General features: G+C 38.0%; 1 protein-coding gene across 1 annotated transcript in view; it reads right to left on the bottom strand.

Annotated features, from left to right (window-relative positions):
• Positions 1–15,373, bottom strand: part of SYNE1 (spectrin repeat containing nuclear envelope protein 1) — a 259,224-nt gene that overhangs the window by 42,938 nt on the left and 200,913 nt on the right. The window contains exons 118-128 of the mRNA XM_054162702.1: positions 14,697–14,901; positions 13,338–13,520; positions 12,285–12,431; positions 11,101–11,255; positions 10,617–10,764; positions 6,316–6,410; positions 5,138–5,372; positions 4,214–4,408; positions 3,046–3,171; positions 2,178–2,333; positions 302–460 (exon numbers count right to left, since the gene is read on the bottom strand). Coding sequence (XP_054018677.1) covers positions 302–460; positions 2,178–2,333; positions 3,046–3,171; positions 4,214–4,408; positions 5,138–5,372; positions 6,316–6,410; positions 10,617–10,764; positions 11,101–11,255; positions 12,285–12,431; positions 13,338–13,520; positions 14,697–14,901 — 1,804 coding nt within the window. The remainder of the gene's footprint in view (positions 1–301; positions 461–2,177; positions 2,334–3,045; positions 3,172–4,213; positions 4,409–5,137; positions 5,373–6,315; positions 6,411–10,616; positions 10,765–11,100; positions 11,256–12,284; positions 12,432–13,337; positions 13,521–14,696; positions 14,902–15,373) is intronic.

Here is a 15,373-nt window from a genome sequence, read left to right as displayed (position 1 = left end):
CAACACCTTCTACAAACATATCTGCTACCTCATTATAGGCAATTCTGAGTGGATATTTAGTAAAGCATTGAGATGCCTTTGACTTTCCATTCACTTAATTTTTCAGCATCCCGGTAGATCCTCCCTCAAGAAGGAGAGGAAATGCTGCATAGTGAGAGAACACACACACAGTCTTACTGTAATTTATAAACATCAGTGTAAGGTAAAACCTTCATTTCAGCTAGTTCAGTATCCTCTTTGCAACATGAAACAAGTAAGCAGTTAAAGAACAGTATGTAAGTGGACAGACACTGCACTATACCTTTTTAAGTTTCTCGATCATTTCTTCAATGAGGATGTCACCATTTTGAGAAACTTTACTTTCCATTTGTGTCAACCACTCACAGAGCTCCTTGTTCTTCTCACTGAAGACAGCCCACTCATTCAGTCTCTCACTAACTTGCTGTCGACGTAAGGAGACCTTATACCATTTGCAGAGAGTAAATAAAAACAAAATGGAAATGCATTTAAAGTAAATAAAAACAAAATAGAATTGCAGTTAAAAGATGCTTGAAACACTTTGTGCCTTTGAATTCCTCTGGCCCGATAAGACTGTTCCAGCCACTTGCCATTAAAACAAACTAGAGTTGTACTGCAGAAACTTAGTGTGACTCTCTGAGTTTAGAGGTGTTAATCTCAGCTTTTCTGTTAGCTACATATGCAATAAGAGAGGCATTCAAACATAACACTCAGTAGCCTGTCAATATTTTGTTTTATAATGTCTCTAACCCAAATATTTCATTGAGGGAAAAAAACCCAACATCTTTTGTTCACTTATAAAATGTTTTAAAGTATGTCAATAGTTCCTTTTTAGTCTGAGATTAAATAAAGGAAGATAAAAGTGCTTAAAGCAGGAAAATAGATATATACAAAAGACAGGCCAAACTCCAAAAGACTGTAATTTGTGCGTGAGCATGATTTGTAAGTACAAAGCTAAATCTAAGATACACTGCATTTTGCAGAAGTAATTTTCTACCTGAGTCTCAATACACTAATTTCACAGACAACTATTTCTCCTGAATGAGCACGACACCTTGAGCGATTCCAAAGGATTGAGATGTGCCCTGACAGGAAAGAATAGGCATAAAAGAATAGGCAAAAAAAGTTAATACAGGAGGAATAAAGACATTTTCATGTTTAAAAATTGCTTAACGCAGTGGCACCATCTCAGGCTATGAATGGTATTAGAAGATAAAGATGGACATTGAAATCAAAATAGCAGCAGAGGGTAAACAGCACATGTCTACAGTTTCAGACATTTGTGTAACTACTTACTTCCTCCCCATTATATTTTGCATTGTTTCTGACTTTATATCAGCCTTTCAACTGAGAAGATGAAGACTGCACCTGTTCTTTCATAAACACGAGAGATGTGTTCTGTAACTATCAAGTTAGGTTTAACAGGGGCATACACGTGATCCTGCATTTCCTTTTTGAGGTTTGATGGCTGTGTTCCGGAAATAAGCAGCGGTTGAAGAAAGCGTTGCCCTAGGTTGCATCCTGAAGCAATCAACATGCACAAAACTAAGGTAATACTTCTTTACTTTCTTTACAGAAATAATATTAGGACAATCTGAAAAGCTGAGTGAGGGGCACTCTATCATCAGGATTTTCAAGTGCAAAATGGAGTCAAGAAACACACTAATAGCATGATGCACCTGAACAATTAAACAAGTCTTCAGCTCATGTTGTATCCTCAGACTAAGAGAAATGCAGACACCAATGTCTGAAGAAGCAGAAGGTATCAGAAGAACTGATGATACAATACAAGAATACTGAGTGGGGAGGGGACGTCCTTTTTAAGCATAACTCAACCAAAGCACAGCAGAATGTATTACTTCTGTATTCTCCCCAGTCAGTCATGCCACAGTCCCACAATACACAATACACAGTATGACTTTGGTGGTTTTTCAAGGCTTTCAACCTCACAGTCATGACACAGTTCAAGAGATCTAAAAACACTAGCAGCAAATAAAAGAAGCATTTGAATAGAGGTCTTTCTTGATTCAGCAAGAAGTCATTTTTGAATCCGAGTACATGTACACGCATTTTTTCTAAAAGCTGTTACTTGTATTCAGGTTTTCTCACAACACTTATGCATCCTGCACACTCATATCAGCACTCAGTACTATACTTGCCTGGTGGCACAGCTCCTCCCACTGTCTGTGCAGAAGCTCTATGCGCTCACTGAGGATTGAGATATCATCTGCACTGATATACAAATACAGGTTCTCCTTCAGCAGAGAGAGCTGTGCAAGGTCATCTCTCCATCCTTCAACAGCATTCTCTAGCTCCTTCAAAAAAAGTGCACAAGGAAAAAGGACCAGTTTGCTAACAAATTCAAAGTTGTATGTGTTGATGAGCACTGATGTCTTACTGAATTGAAATAGTATCAGACTCAGCGTTCCAAGCCCAGAAAGAAAACAGCAATCCTATATGTAGCAGTATTTTCAGAGTTATGAGTGCAGAAATTTCCCAATAGAAAGTGTGTGTCACTCTTGTAACAAGTAGCCACAAACTAATACACTACTCGAATCTCTCTCAAGTCCAAAGGTATCTGAGAATTCCAAGTATTGGTTTGGACTTCTCTGCACGGAAAATATTCTCAAGGTGTAATCCATTTCTAAATGGCAAAGAACACAGCATAAGTGTTATGTAAGATCCCCCCAACAATCTCACCTCATATGAAAAGTAGTAAATCAACAATTTAGATACCAGGAATTTGAATGTGAAATGAGAATTTCTGTAATAAAACAACACCGGTATTTAGTGCTTCTGCAGTACTTGTCAGACCTTATCTAACTGTGCTCAGGTCTATATTTACCCTGCAGGATTTGCATTATAGTGAGATCAATCAGATATTATGCTGTTTAAATGTTACATACATAGTTTCTTGTCATAGTGATGGTTGACTACTTTGCACAGTCAGGCCATTAACAGTGGAAGAGGTTGCTGCACTAAGGCAGGCAAAGATGATGCAAGAGTTAGCAGAGAACAAGTGTTTACCTTGCAACGAAGCTGCTCTGCATGCAACTCATCATGGTGTTCTGGCAAAGGCTGAGAAAGCTTTTTCTTGAATGATCTTAGCTTCTCCAGAGAGTCTCCTACACCCTTTTCAGATTTTTTCCAGTCCTGAAGGCAGAATGTTTATTAGACTTCTGTTCAGAACTGGATTATACTTATGTCAGTTGATTTGTCTAACCAGCCACTAAACAGTGAAAACTTTTTAATATTAAAACCCCCCTCTAAGTAATACCTGTAGTCTCAGAGCTTGCATCCCCTGTAAAACTGTCTGTTTTACTTTGTGTAGATCTCTGCTAATGGAAGTACACATACCAAAGCCTCCTGTTATTACAATGTTTAGATCCAACTCCATTCTTTCAGAAAAGCCTCTCCCTGCCAAAGTAATTTTTCACTTTCTTTTTTGAATGCCTATACTAAACACACCACTGTTCTTTGATGAAAACTCCATTCAGGTGCATTAATTTCTAGAAAAAAGGGGGGAAAAAAAAGGTAGTGGTTTGGGATACTGCAAATTCAGGTCATATTGAAGCACCTGCAGCACCTCTTCTAAATTGTGATTCCAGCAGCTACACTCAGCTTTAGTGATGTATACTTTCCAAAATTTGAACTCTGTCCAATGCAATCAAACCATGCCAAACGTCATGTACCATTATGGTTTTACCTGCTTTGTTAAAGTCTATTAAAAACATATTTAGAGATAGAAAGATCTCTAGCAAGCCAGTTAACCCATAAAGACTGACAGTTGTGTGATATCAGAAATTAAGGAACTTGTTTCCTTTGACCACTACCTTCACACTCCTTTCTTTTTTATTTTTCTAATCTGCACAAGTATTTCATTACCATCTCCAGGATGGAGAACTACAAACAACAGGTGGTACAAAACCCCTCTCTTTTGTGTTATGTTTCTACTCTTCTTAGCAAGTAATGAGACCTTATGTGACACTAGTCTGTGATTTTCTTAATGCAAGACACACTCTTCTAGAACATACACTTGTGCTTCCCATTTGGTCAGAATACTACTGAAAAGTGATGTATTTAAGAGCAAGTGATCCTAATGTCATGAAGGGTTGATATCTATGAGATGATTTAATCAATTTGCATGGGGAACAATGAACTTGTTGAAGAAGTACAGAAGAAATCACAAACTTACCTTCAGTATTAAAGTGAGCTGCTTCTTTTGTTGCTCCAGTTGGGTGCTAGCTATCTTCCAGCGCTCCTGAATTTCGGTAAGCTCTGTCTGCAAGGCTGCCTCGGCTCCACTGTCAGCGGAGAGCAGCAGTTGCTTCCCAGCTTCCACAGTGAGGATATAACTGCCTTGCTGCCTTAGGAGAACTTTCTCTTTAAGCTGAAAACATTAACAGCTTTCTCTCAGCTTTATCTTTTTAATTACAATTAGCAGTTCAGTATAATTAAATCTCAAGCTCATATTTTAATTGATCACATACTTTGGCTTAAGCATGAGCTGTTGCCCAAATACTTTACCCTAACCTTCTCATTGTCATTTAGGGCAGCAGACCTTTAGAAACATTCACCAAGGAGATAAAGACATGAAAGACTTCTTTCTTCTCATTAGCATCAGTATCTCAATTGCTCTTAAAGAGAAATAATTTCTCTAGAGCCTATTATGCTTAGAAGCTTTATTATTATATATATTTTCCAGTAAAAAAGCTTTAAGACATCAAGATGCTAGATAGATACTGTGAACCTTGCATAAGGATGGACACTCAAAGTATTCTTTTTTGTTAGCTAGAACACATTCCTCAAAAAGGACATCTTTGCCTTTTCAGGGCAGTTTGAGTCTGATGTTAGCTACAAAGTAAAACCAGACGCAAACAAAGCTTGAAAGAGGGCTCAGTAAATTCTCCATTGTATGTTCTCCATGAGCTCCAACTTTTTTCCATTCCATTGCTGCTTCTGAGGCTATGCCAGATCCAAACAAGAACTAGCATCCAAACTTTTTTTCTGCAAAACAGATACTCTAAATCTAATACATTTTAAAGAACATTTCAAATTATGAAGGCTGTAAAAAGGGTGGGGATTTTTTTTCCTTTTTCTTCAAACACACTGGGCATACCTGTACTTCATCCAGTAATGCTCTGGCTTGCTGCAATGGGATAGGACCATTGCCCAGCCCACTCACTGGCTGACAGGACATTTCCACCAGCCACTTCCGCAGCTTCTCTGCCATCTCCCTGTAACGCTGCCACTGATGAATCTGGCTGTCAATGATCCCCTTTCTCTGCTGTGCCCGGCGAATTACTCCCTGCCATTGATTACTCAGAAGAGTCAGCTTCAGATTAAACTCATCTCTGTTATAAACAGATAAATAAAGAAAAATACATAGTAACCTTCATGCTTTAATCTAGCTATTTGATGAAAAGAACTGAAGGGAAAGGGAAGATATTTTACAGATGTCAATTATGAAACATTAAGAGAAAAGTACTGAAGTCTCACAATAGCACACTGAGGATGTGAACTTCGCATTTCATGTACTGGGAGAATTAAAAGGCTCCAATTATTGAGACTTTAAAAACCCAAACCTCAAACACAAAACTCTTCTACCTTCTCCCCAGAAATATTTAAAGAAAACCCACAAGTTTTGCAAGTCTGAATTAGCCAAACTCATAATAAACCATGAGATTTCATAGTTCCCCTCCTGATGGAGTAAGATATATATAGCATTATTAAACATCTATAAGCAGATTCTCTGATGTTAGGACCATAATACCCTTAGGAAAGTCGATGCATATGCGCAAGTATGAAGCCAATAGTGTTTCACCAAGTTTCATTCATTTGATCGCAAGTGTTTAAAAGATCTCAGACAGCAATTAATTCCTATTTCATCACATTTAGGCTGCAGGAATCCTCTCTGTAAAGGCACATACCCAGCTAGTATATATCAAATGTAACTCACCAGATCTGTCACTCCAGCCTCTTTTCATAAAGTGACACATATTTAACATGCTTGATAATCCAAGATAAATCTTTGTCAGAGCAGCCTCAAGGCTGCTGTATTCCCAAATGCATTCACCCATTCACATACTTCACAGCATCCTTGAAGTACACCATCTTACTTAAGAATCACCTATATAGCTTAACCACAGCAATGGTAACTTTTACCTCAGCAGAACAGGATCTTCACTAGAGTATGACCTGAACACTGACATCTGGTACCTTCTCTGTTTGGAAGTCCCCCACTAGTGTAAATATTACTTACATAAGCGGCAGCAGCAACAACACAGGAATGCCTACCTGTCATCGACCTGTCCTTGTTCTAGGAGGTGCTGCCCATCAGAGATAATTGAATGCAAAATCTGCTGGCGGCTGAACATCTCTGCCTGGAATAGCTGTTGTACAGGAGACAAGGATGTTAGAACAAGATCTTACTTTTAAATTCCATCTATACAAAACTGGTAAAAATGAATTTTCATGTACTTAATCTCATTTCAAATTAATTTAACGGGGATTTTGTCATAAGTTTAAGTAGATACATTAAAAAAATCTCATTGCTGGAGTTATTTGATCCTTCTAGTAATTATTAGTAGTTCCTCAAGATTTAAAAAAACTCCACATTATTAAGCTAAATAATAGCAACAGGAGTAAGGTTTTACATCTCCAAATACAATTGTGTGATTGACACTCTTATTGACATAATTAAAATAGGGTATTTATTGTGTGGACAGAAAAGGCCCTTTTTATTTTCTGACATGAATAAAAATATTATAGTCCTCTGTCTTGTTATGCACAGTTTGTGTGTGATAGTGTTATACGAAGTTTTAATTCAATTTACACTACCAATAGAACTTAAAAAGAAGTTGTCAGCCACATCTAGGAGCTGCAAATCAATTTTTCACTTCTACCACTTTTCTCAATTTATTTTCCAGTTTTCCCCATGAGTCACAATTAACTTTCACAATACCTTTAAAGCTTTCTTATTACTTAAATATTACTTAAGACAAAAAATTACTTAAGTATTACTTAAGATGACTTAACTACTATTTAAATTTATTTTTTAAAAAGTATTTTCTTTTAGTAGTGGACCATGCCTCTAGATGAGCTTCTTCATGAATATTCTTGTGTTGAGTAACGCACATCCAGGCACCAGGTCAAGACTGGACCCATTCTCTGTTTAAAAGGTTTCCAAAGATATTGTGGTAGTTTTAGTCTACGCCTTTTATTAATTTTCCACAGATCTTGAACAGAAAGTGGTAAAATGTAAATAAATTACTATTGGGTGTAAAAAGGAAAATAATGATAGTTCTAAACAATCCCATTGGAGAGGTATCTACCATTATATTTAGTTTGCTAAACAATCTCTGTTTTTGCTTCTTCATCTCTGGCTGATGCTTCTCCTGGCTTTACTGACCTTGACTGCATTGCTTTGTTGTGACTGGTATAAACAACTTGTCTGCTATTTTCTCTTGTCCCTTTTGTGTACAGCGGGTAGGGAAGGAGGCAGGGAAAGGAGAAGCAGTTGCAGCTTTCCTGTTCTTTGGCCAGTGGGGTTCTTTTGCTGTTTATTAATGCTAAATACCTGCAAATATTGTAAATAGTGTATGTTTTGTACATATTCATTGTATATTGTAGTTTTGCTTGTAAATACAGCTTCATTCTGCTTCCATCTGGGCTGGGCTGGCAAAACTGAATGTTGGAGGGGGAGTTTTCAACCCACCACAGATACTAAAAGAGAAAGCATACCAGTAGGAAGCTTGAAATTCTTTTTCTCTTGTTAGTGATGGTGCTTGCAGTTGATAGAATTTCATCCTTGTCTGAACTGAGGCCACTATTCCCCAAATCCACCCCACAACCACCCCTGTTATGTGGCTTACCACTAGCTCAAATTGTGATGTACCAGGCCCTGCATCTGCAACTGCCAGCAAAATACTGCCACCTGCATAATTCAATTCCACAAGCATGTTGTATGTAGCTTAGGACTTCTAGACGATGGACTAATTTTTCAAAATGAGATTTTGCCTCCAAATCAGAGAGTCAATTTTTTAATATGTTACCTAGGTCATAATTTTTTCCATAGAAAGAACTAATGTTGTCTAATTTCCTTGCAGATGTACTGGATAGTGTTCTTTGAATATTTTGGCTCTTATGAATGACTAAGCCTGAATCAGAGGGAAACTAATTGCCCTTTTATCTCATGAACAAAACCACAATACAGTGTGGTGGAAAATTTCAGAAAGCTGTGCAAGAAGGCAGAAAGTTTATTTCCTGTCACATCTATTTCTGTCCAGTCAGGGGACATGGATGAAATACAGGAGGCAACAGCATCTACCAACATACCAACGTTGCTGTCAAATTGAGTCTAAACAGAACACAACTAGTCAAAAAACCCACCCCCCTAAAAGCAACAATTTTATCATTTTTTAAGAGGGCAGATGAAATAAGAGCTTATTAAGTATGAATAACTCTGCTTAGAGTAGAGGTATTCAAACCCTACCCAAAACCAGAGACATTTCTGCCAACATCCACTTGCCCTGCACATGTACATTGTCTACGTAAGAGTGATACTCCGTTGTGTAGGACCACTTGTCACCCCAGTTTCTTCTCATATGAAGAATGAATCACAGCAATAGGAAGTCAAAGGAGAAGGAATACAGGGCACATTACAAGCACACTGGAAAAAATTTCATAACTCAGTTGACAAGGAACTTCTCCTGCCAGCACTTCCTCAAATGCTTCTCAGTGCATTACCACTGTGCAGGCGTCCCAAGCAATGTACCAGGCCTGGAAATGGCTATCTAGAGAATTGTCCAAGAATGACTACAAAACCATTCTGACAGACTCGTCTGATGCAGATGCCAGCACATGGTATTTGAAAAAGGTATCACCTCCACATTGCTGGTTTCTAAATTTCTAAAATTTCTAAATTTCTAAATTTCAGTGGGAATTTATTTATTTAAAGCCACTGAGATAGCTGGGGTCCTATAAATAAAAGCCATCAAAGTTACAAGTCAGCATTAAAAAGCTGGTAACAGAGTTGGAAGCATTTCAGTATCCATTCTGGGAATGTGTGTGGAAACAGAACATTTTCTTATTATCTTCATAAACACAAAGCAAAACAATCTGGAAATTATTCTGAAGAAGTTTAGGTTTGACCCTTTCAACTGTGAGGAGAGAAAAGAGAATTCTTTGTGAGTATCAGCAGATACTACAAAGAACATTTAGTACTGAATACACTTAGACTATATAAAATGACAAGAAAAAGATGCTCTTTCTTTGAATGAATTGCAGTATTTACAAAACCAGATATTAGTTCTCTAAATTCTGTGAGATGATTTTATAGTTCTAATAAAACAAAAAAAAAAAAAAAAAAAGAGTGCCTGAGTAACACTTATCTGAGCTAACAGCTCAGATCAAGGTTTCAGGAATTCATTAAGAAGAGATCTCATGAAAATCGAATGTGATGTTATGGAAACCATTAAAAAAATTATAGCTTTAAATGGATACAACAACAGTAGGAAACTATCCACTTGGTAATAATTTCTGGGCACCGAAATCTCCAAGACCTGAGATGTTTTAGTTTAGAAAGGTAAGGTTCCATTAATGCTTGCAGCACTGAAAGAAACTAAATGGGTAGCATCAGTGAAAGCAAAGGCAGTTAAATGCTATAGCAAATGTAGGCTAAATCAAGCAACACCAGCTGTGAATGACTTTCTGCTATCAGACATTTATTCAAACACTATGCTATGAGATATAAGGCAAGCAGAAGGGAAGGACATGACTCTCCCTGTGGTCTGGCCTAAGTCTATGGGTAGGTCAGCTGCAGAGATGTGGGAACTGAAACTACTGTGGCCACATGGGAGCTCTGGTATGAAATCTGACTCGTCTTGATCTTACCAAGATTCTTAGTAGTAATAATATGGGTGGATAAAAAATGTGCATCACTTGACTTCACTGAAAAATCCTCAGGGCATCCACTACTGAAAACTCTGCACTGGTTTTCCGAGCAGCAAAATCTAGGCTAATTCTTGAGTTGTTACAGACAAATGACTCCAGCACACAGTGAAGACCACATCAGTTTGTTCTCCAGGGACAAATGCAGGACTCATAGTAAGTTATATAGCTCAGTATTTGACAGAAAAGTTTCTCTTTAATGTGATTGTCAGATGCTTTGTATGTTGACAGTTTCATAACAAATAACCAAAATCAGAATAAACTGGGGAAAAAAACAAAAACACCACAACAGAGATTTTCTCCAATTAGGACTGAAGACTTTCTCCAATTAGGACTGAAGACAAAGGGCCAAATTGCATGAAATTAGTTAGGTTCTATGAAAAGACCAACAAAAACTTTGAAGTTTGAAGTAGATTAAATGCAGAGAACAAGCACTCGTAGGCATGCTGATATGCAAATCCTCCCCCAAACTGGGTGTCACTGACGTGTTTGCATTCTTCTTTTTCAAGCTGATATATTAAGATAGTGCAGGCAAATGTAATTCAGTTCATGACACACTATTATATTACTCCACAAGAGAATGTGCATTCTGCTTTTGTACAAATAGTATGAATTATAGTTACATATAAATGCAGATGATGACTTGCCTCATGTGCCCTCTGTTGTTCTAAAAGGCTCTGGTAGTTTCCTGAAATCTCTGCAGCCAGCTTCTGCTCTGTCTGAACTAATAAATCCATCCATGTCTCACATTTCTCCAAGAAGGTCTGCTGCTGCAGCAAGAAAGACTGCAGCTTACTGAAAGAAAGAAAAAAAGAAAGATGGATCCAAGTAAGGATTTTTCCTCTCATGAACATTGTTAAGAGTCTTGAAATAATTTTTCCCATGCAGCTGCCCCATTCAATTTATTTAGTCAACACTTTGAAAAGTAGCAGTTTTTCTCATTTCCAATTCTGTTAATTTGTAACAAAACTACCATCTCAGCTGACTGGCTTTGCTCTTTCTTTTCAGTACACCAAGTTAAGGAGTTTTGGTTAATGAATTATGTGAAACATTGTCTATATTCTGCAAAAGATACACCTTCTAGCTGTTGTAATATAGGAAAAATATACAATAATCATTAACTATCCTCACCTGAATCTTTCCATAGTCTGAGATGAGATCTGAGACCAATGTCTGTTCAGGTTCTGCATCCTTTTGATTTCTTTATCACTCAGAGCAAGTCTGTAACCCAGCTCATTAAGACGGTCCAAATCTGGCACCATGCTGCTGAACTTCAACATCTGACTCTGCAACAAACCATTAAAGTGATAACTAGGAGGTCCAGTAATTATGCTATTAAAGACTGCAAAACTATGAACCAGCACACAGTTAACTTAGGAATGGCCTCTGTTGCCACCAAGTGGTAAGCAATCCCTATGCCAGGAAAAGATTGCATCTCTAGTTTTCAGCCTTTGGTCTCAGACCACAATCATGTTTAAATTTACATAAAGAACTGTCTTGCTAATTGAGTATTTACTACTCAAACCTGCAGAAGTAGGCTAGTGTTTGAAGCTATATGTTTATATCATCAAAAAGATTTTTTTTTCCCCCCCCTTCTTGTTTCTTAGCCAGAATGCTAGGCTGGCTAATTCCCACTGAATGTTTTCAACTTTCTATTTTAAGCTTTTTACTTTGCATTACAGAAATATCCAATTCACTACTTTAGGGAAATCTCCTGGATATTGTTGAATTATATGTATAGTTAATTCTGATAGAAAAATAACAAAGGACAAAAAAGGACAAAATCAGCCCAGACAGCAAAGCTCATGAACTTCCTGTCAAGGCCTTGAAAGAAGACAAGAGAAAAAAACCCACCCAAAACCTACAGAAAAAAAACAAATGAAAGAGCTCAGATGAAGATCACATGGTACCAGCATGTATGTTTCTTCATGGTATCAAGATACTCAAAATGAATACATGACTTCATTCCTAAACTAAATACCACGGAGACAGAAATGGCCTAAATTCAAAACAAATCAAGAGAAAATTAGATTAAGGAAATCTCCAAAACCTGATATAATTTCCATTCCCATTTTGATTTGATAGTCACTTCATTCTAAACAGTTTGTCTGTCCTTTTGTCTTTTCTCAGGGGCAAAGTAACATGGACAATCAGTCCTAGACTGCAACTAAACCTCTAAGTTCTCAGCCTTACAGTTTGCATGACTAACAGTCCTTTAATATGTACAGAATGTGTGTGGTATTTGTGCATTCCCTATACCACATATAACCAGGCTTACAGAAAAAAAATCCACAATTTTTGTGCTCATTAGTCACCTTGAGTTCTTCCATTCTACTCTGTATTGTTGAGAGATCAGATGAGTGACTGGGATCCTGTCCTTTCAGTCTTTCTTCTGCTTCTGTTATCCAGGCTTCGAGGACCTGCAGGTTCTTGGCAAAGGTTTGGTAGTCCAGCACTCCAGCCTTGAAGAGAAAAGGACTCATATTTTAAGAACTTGGGCCACATAGCATCCATATTCTCATTACAGATTTGTGAACAGTTGTATAGGAGAGGGCCAATTGTAACTCCTATATTACTCACAGACTGTGTAGTTACTGGAGGTTTTTCAGGTTAGAACAGAGGATTTTTGATCATACCAAAAAGGCAACACTTCAATAAAGTGCATAAATAATCTCACGGCCTTGAAATAGGTTATTTTCTCTAACTTCCTTTTATGAAACGAACTTCTCTGCCTAATTTATTGACAGCAGGAAGAACCACTAGTGGCTTTTACTGAAATCTGAAACGAAAAACTTCTCTTATGTTTTGTCTCTTCACAGCACAGAGAAGCTGTAAATGGGTAAATTCTCTTGTTGCTTTCTCACCCATGTACTTTCCTATGGAACACATTTTGCCATGCAATTAGCAACATTTGCTGAACAGACTTTGAGCACAAATGGTAGATGTCAGTCTGGCCACTGACATCTACATAGGCTGACATAGGCGCTGTAAAAATCATCTATACACAATTATTCAGAATCTCTCATTTGTTTTGCGGCTAAACAACAAGCTGGGAAGAGAAAGTTGTCTTCAGAGAAGCAGTAGCACTGGATCTAGCTGTTAGCACTTTTGGCATCTGTAAAAAGCATGGTGCCCTTAGCATTCCAAACACTTCAGGTTTGCTATGCTCTTCCAGAATCTGGACCTTACAAGATCTGTATGATGGACTTGGGCATATTTTATACTCTCGGCTTTGGCTTCTATGGAAGTCTAGCAAATGCAGATGAAGAGGTAACACCACCCTCTTTTCTGATACAGTTTTAGCTAATTCATGTTTCTTCAGGTATCACAGGATGATCAGCTTCAAGGACTGAAAACACTCTGCATACCTGAAGTACACCCTGCTGCTTGCAGAGTGTCTGTTCTAAGGTTGACAGATTCTGGTTCAGAGAAAGATAATCAGATTGTATAGCTGCTGCTGCTGAAGCTTCCACCTGGCTTTTCAGCTCCTCTCCCAGTTCTTGAAGAACAATCAGTGATTCCTGTGCTGTCTTCAAATCTGTGAGTAGATCCTGTGGCAACACATTGAATAAGCATATGAATAGTTAACCTGACACACTGCTGATGTCATCTTTCCCGCATTTTAAGGAGGAATGAAATGACTGGACTCCACCGCTGTATGAAAAGTTTGTATTTACTACTGTATTTCAATGCTGAAGTGTCCACCAGACTCTGTATGAAAAGAATATGATATGCAGAACAAAAACTCCAAAGCCCAAACACCTGTACATGGAGGAACAGAAAGAAGTGACTGCTCACCTACCTTTGAACAAGCCTGAGTTACTGATGAGGTAACAACTGATTTTGAAACAAACTGTTTGAACCTATTGACAAGATGGTTCTAAGCAGTGGCAGCCCTCACTGTGGGTCAATTCAGGTATGACTAGATCTCTCTTTCCTTTTTTTCCTGCTATGAATTACCAGGAGGGATGAAAAAATAGTCTTTTGCACATGGCCTTACATAATGGCTAAGGAGTGGGACATTGGAAAATGGAGAAAATATTTGATCTGAACAATTTGAACTAACAATCCAGATGATTATGGCAGCAAATGCTCAACATGCTCAACATGAACATGTGTTCATTTTTCTCCTTGCAATTGCCTACACTAAGACAATTAAAATTGTAATTTTTTGGTCAAAGACACTTAACATTGACTTAACATAAAGTCAAAAGATCAAAACATAACTACAGATAGGAGATAAATTATCCTGCTGCCTTAATATAGTCTTGAAAAAAGGAAGAACCTCAAGGTTTCAGAGTTGAATGGTGTCCTTCCCAGAACACACACAGTCAGAAAAAGTGCACTGCCTTGATTGGTGGGAACACCATCCAAAAATTTTGTGTTTCTTTCTCTTATAAGGAACTCAACAGATTTGGTAGAGATATTTTCTTAAGCAAGAGTCCCTTCAATGAACAGGGACTTCAGTCTGAATCACATGACTTTAGATATAAGCTTCTGAATCACCACCACAACAAGTAATAGAGGGATCCCAAGAACAGTATGAGAAACTTGTAAGATTTGTCTAGATGCAAAGTTGTCTCCTGTGCCTCAGATGCATGAGTTAAAAAGAAAAGTGTTTGTGTGGAAGTCTCCAAAACACCAAATAGAGAGTTTAGTAATGAAGAGCCTGTTGTGATTTTTATCCCCCAGAGATGTGAAAACCTGCAAAGCTGAACTGAACATACATTGCAGTCCTGAATCCAAGTAGTAACTTCATCATCGCCAATATCTTTGCTGGTGGCAGTCTTCAGGAGTTCGTTGGTCTGGTCTTCTCGCTGACGGACAGTGGAAGAGCACTGCTGGTAACAGTCCTTGTACCTCTGCCATAGCTGAAGGAGGCCTTTGCTGGCACGCAGCCGCTCTGCAATCTCCTGCATAAGGTTGTTCCACCTGGTGAAAAGATTGGAGGAATGATCAAAGCCTAGGACTCCACAAGAGCTACCACTGTCCTTCTTCCTTGCTGCCATTTCCCCATGGTCTTTTAGCTCTTATGAAATTTTTAATAATCAAAAGCCAGACACTTGGAGAAGGAATCCAAAAATTGTTCTGTTCTGACCTGTGGCAGCAGGTCCAATCTGTGATACGCCTTGGATGCTGTATATTAATGCTTTAGGTCACACTTTGGTTCACTGCATAGAGCATCCATGACTGATTGTTAACTGCTATTAACAGATTACAGGAAGGGCCTAAGAGGCCCCAAACAGGTGTAAACAAGAAGCCATTTCTTCTGCTGTAATTTCTTCCCAAACCCTGACAGAATATTTAAAGTCGTAAGGCTCTGTGTAACTTCCTTCTAAAATACTTCCAGACCTATTTTATTTTTTTATGGTTTTACTATCCAATTAAATACCTAGGCCCCTTT

The sequence above is a fragment of the Dryobates pubescens genome, chromosome 6, assembly GCF_014839835.1.
Source record: "Dryobates pubescens isolate bDryPub1 chromosome 6, bDryPub1.pri, whole genome shotgun sequence".
Classification (NCBI taxonomy): domain Eukaryota; kingdom Metazoa; phylum Chordata; class Aves; order Piciformes; family Picidae; genus Dryobates; species Dryobates pubescens.
This window is presented reverse-complemented; position numbering and strand designations above follow the sequence as displayed.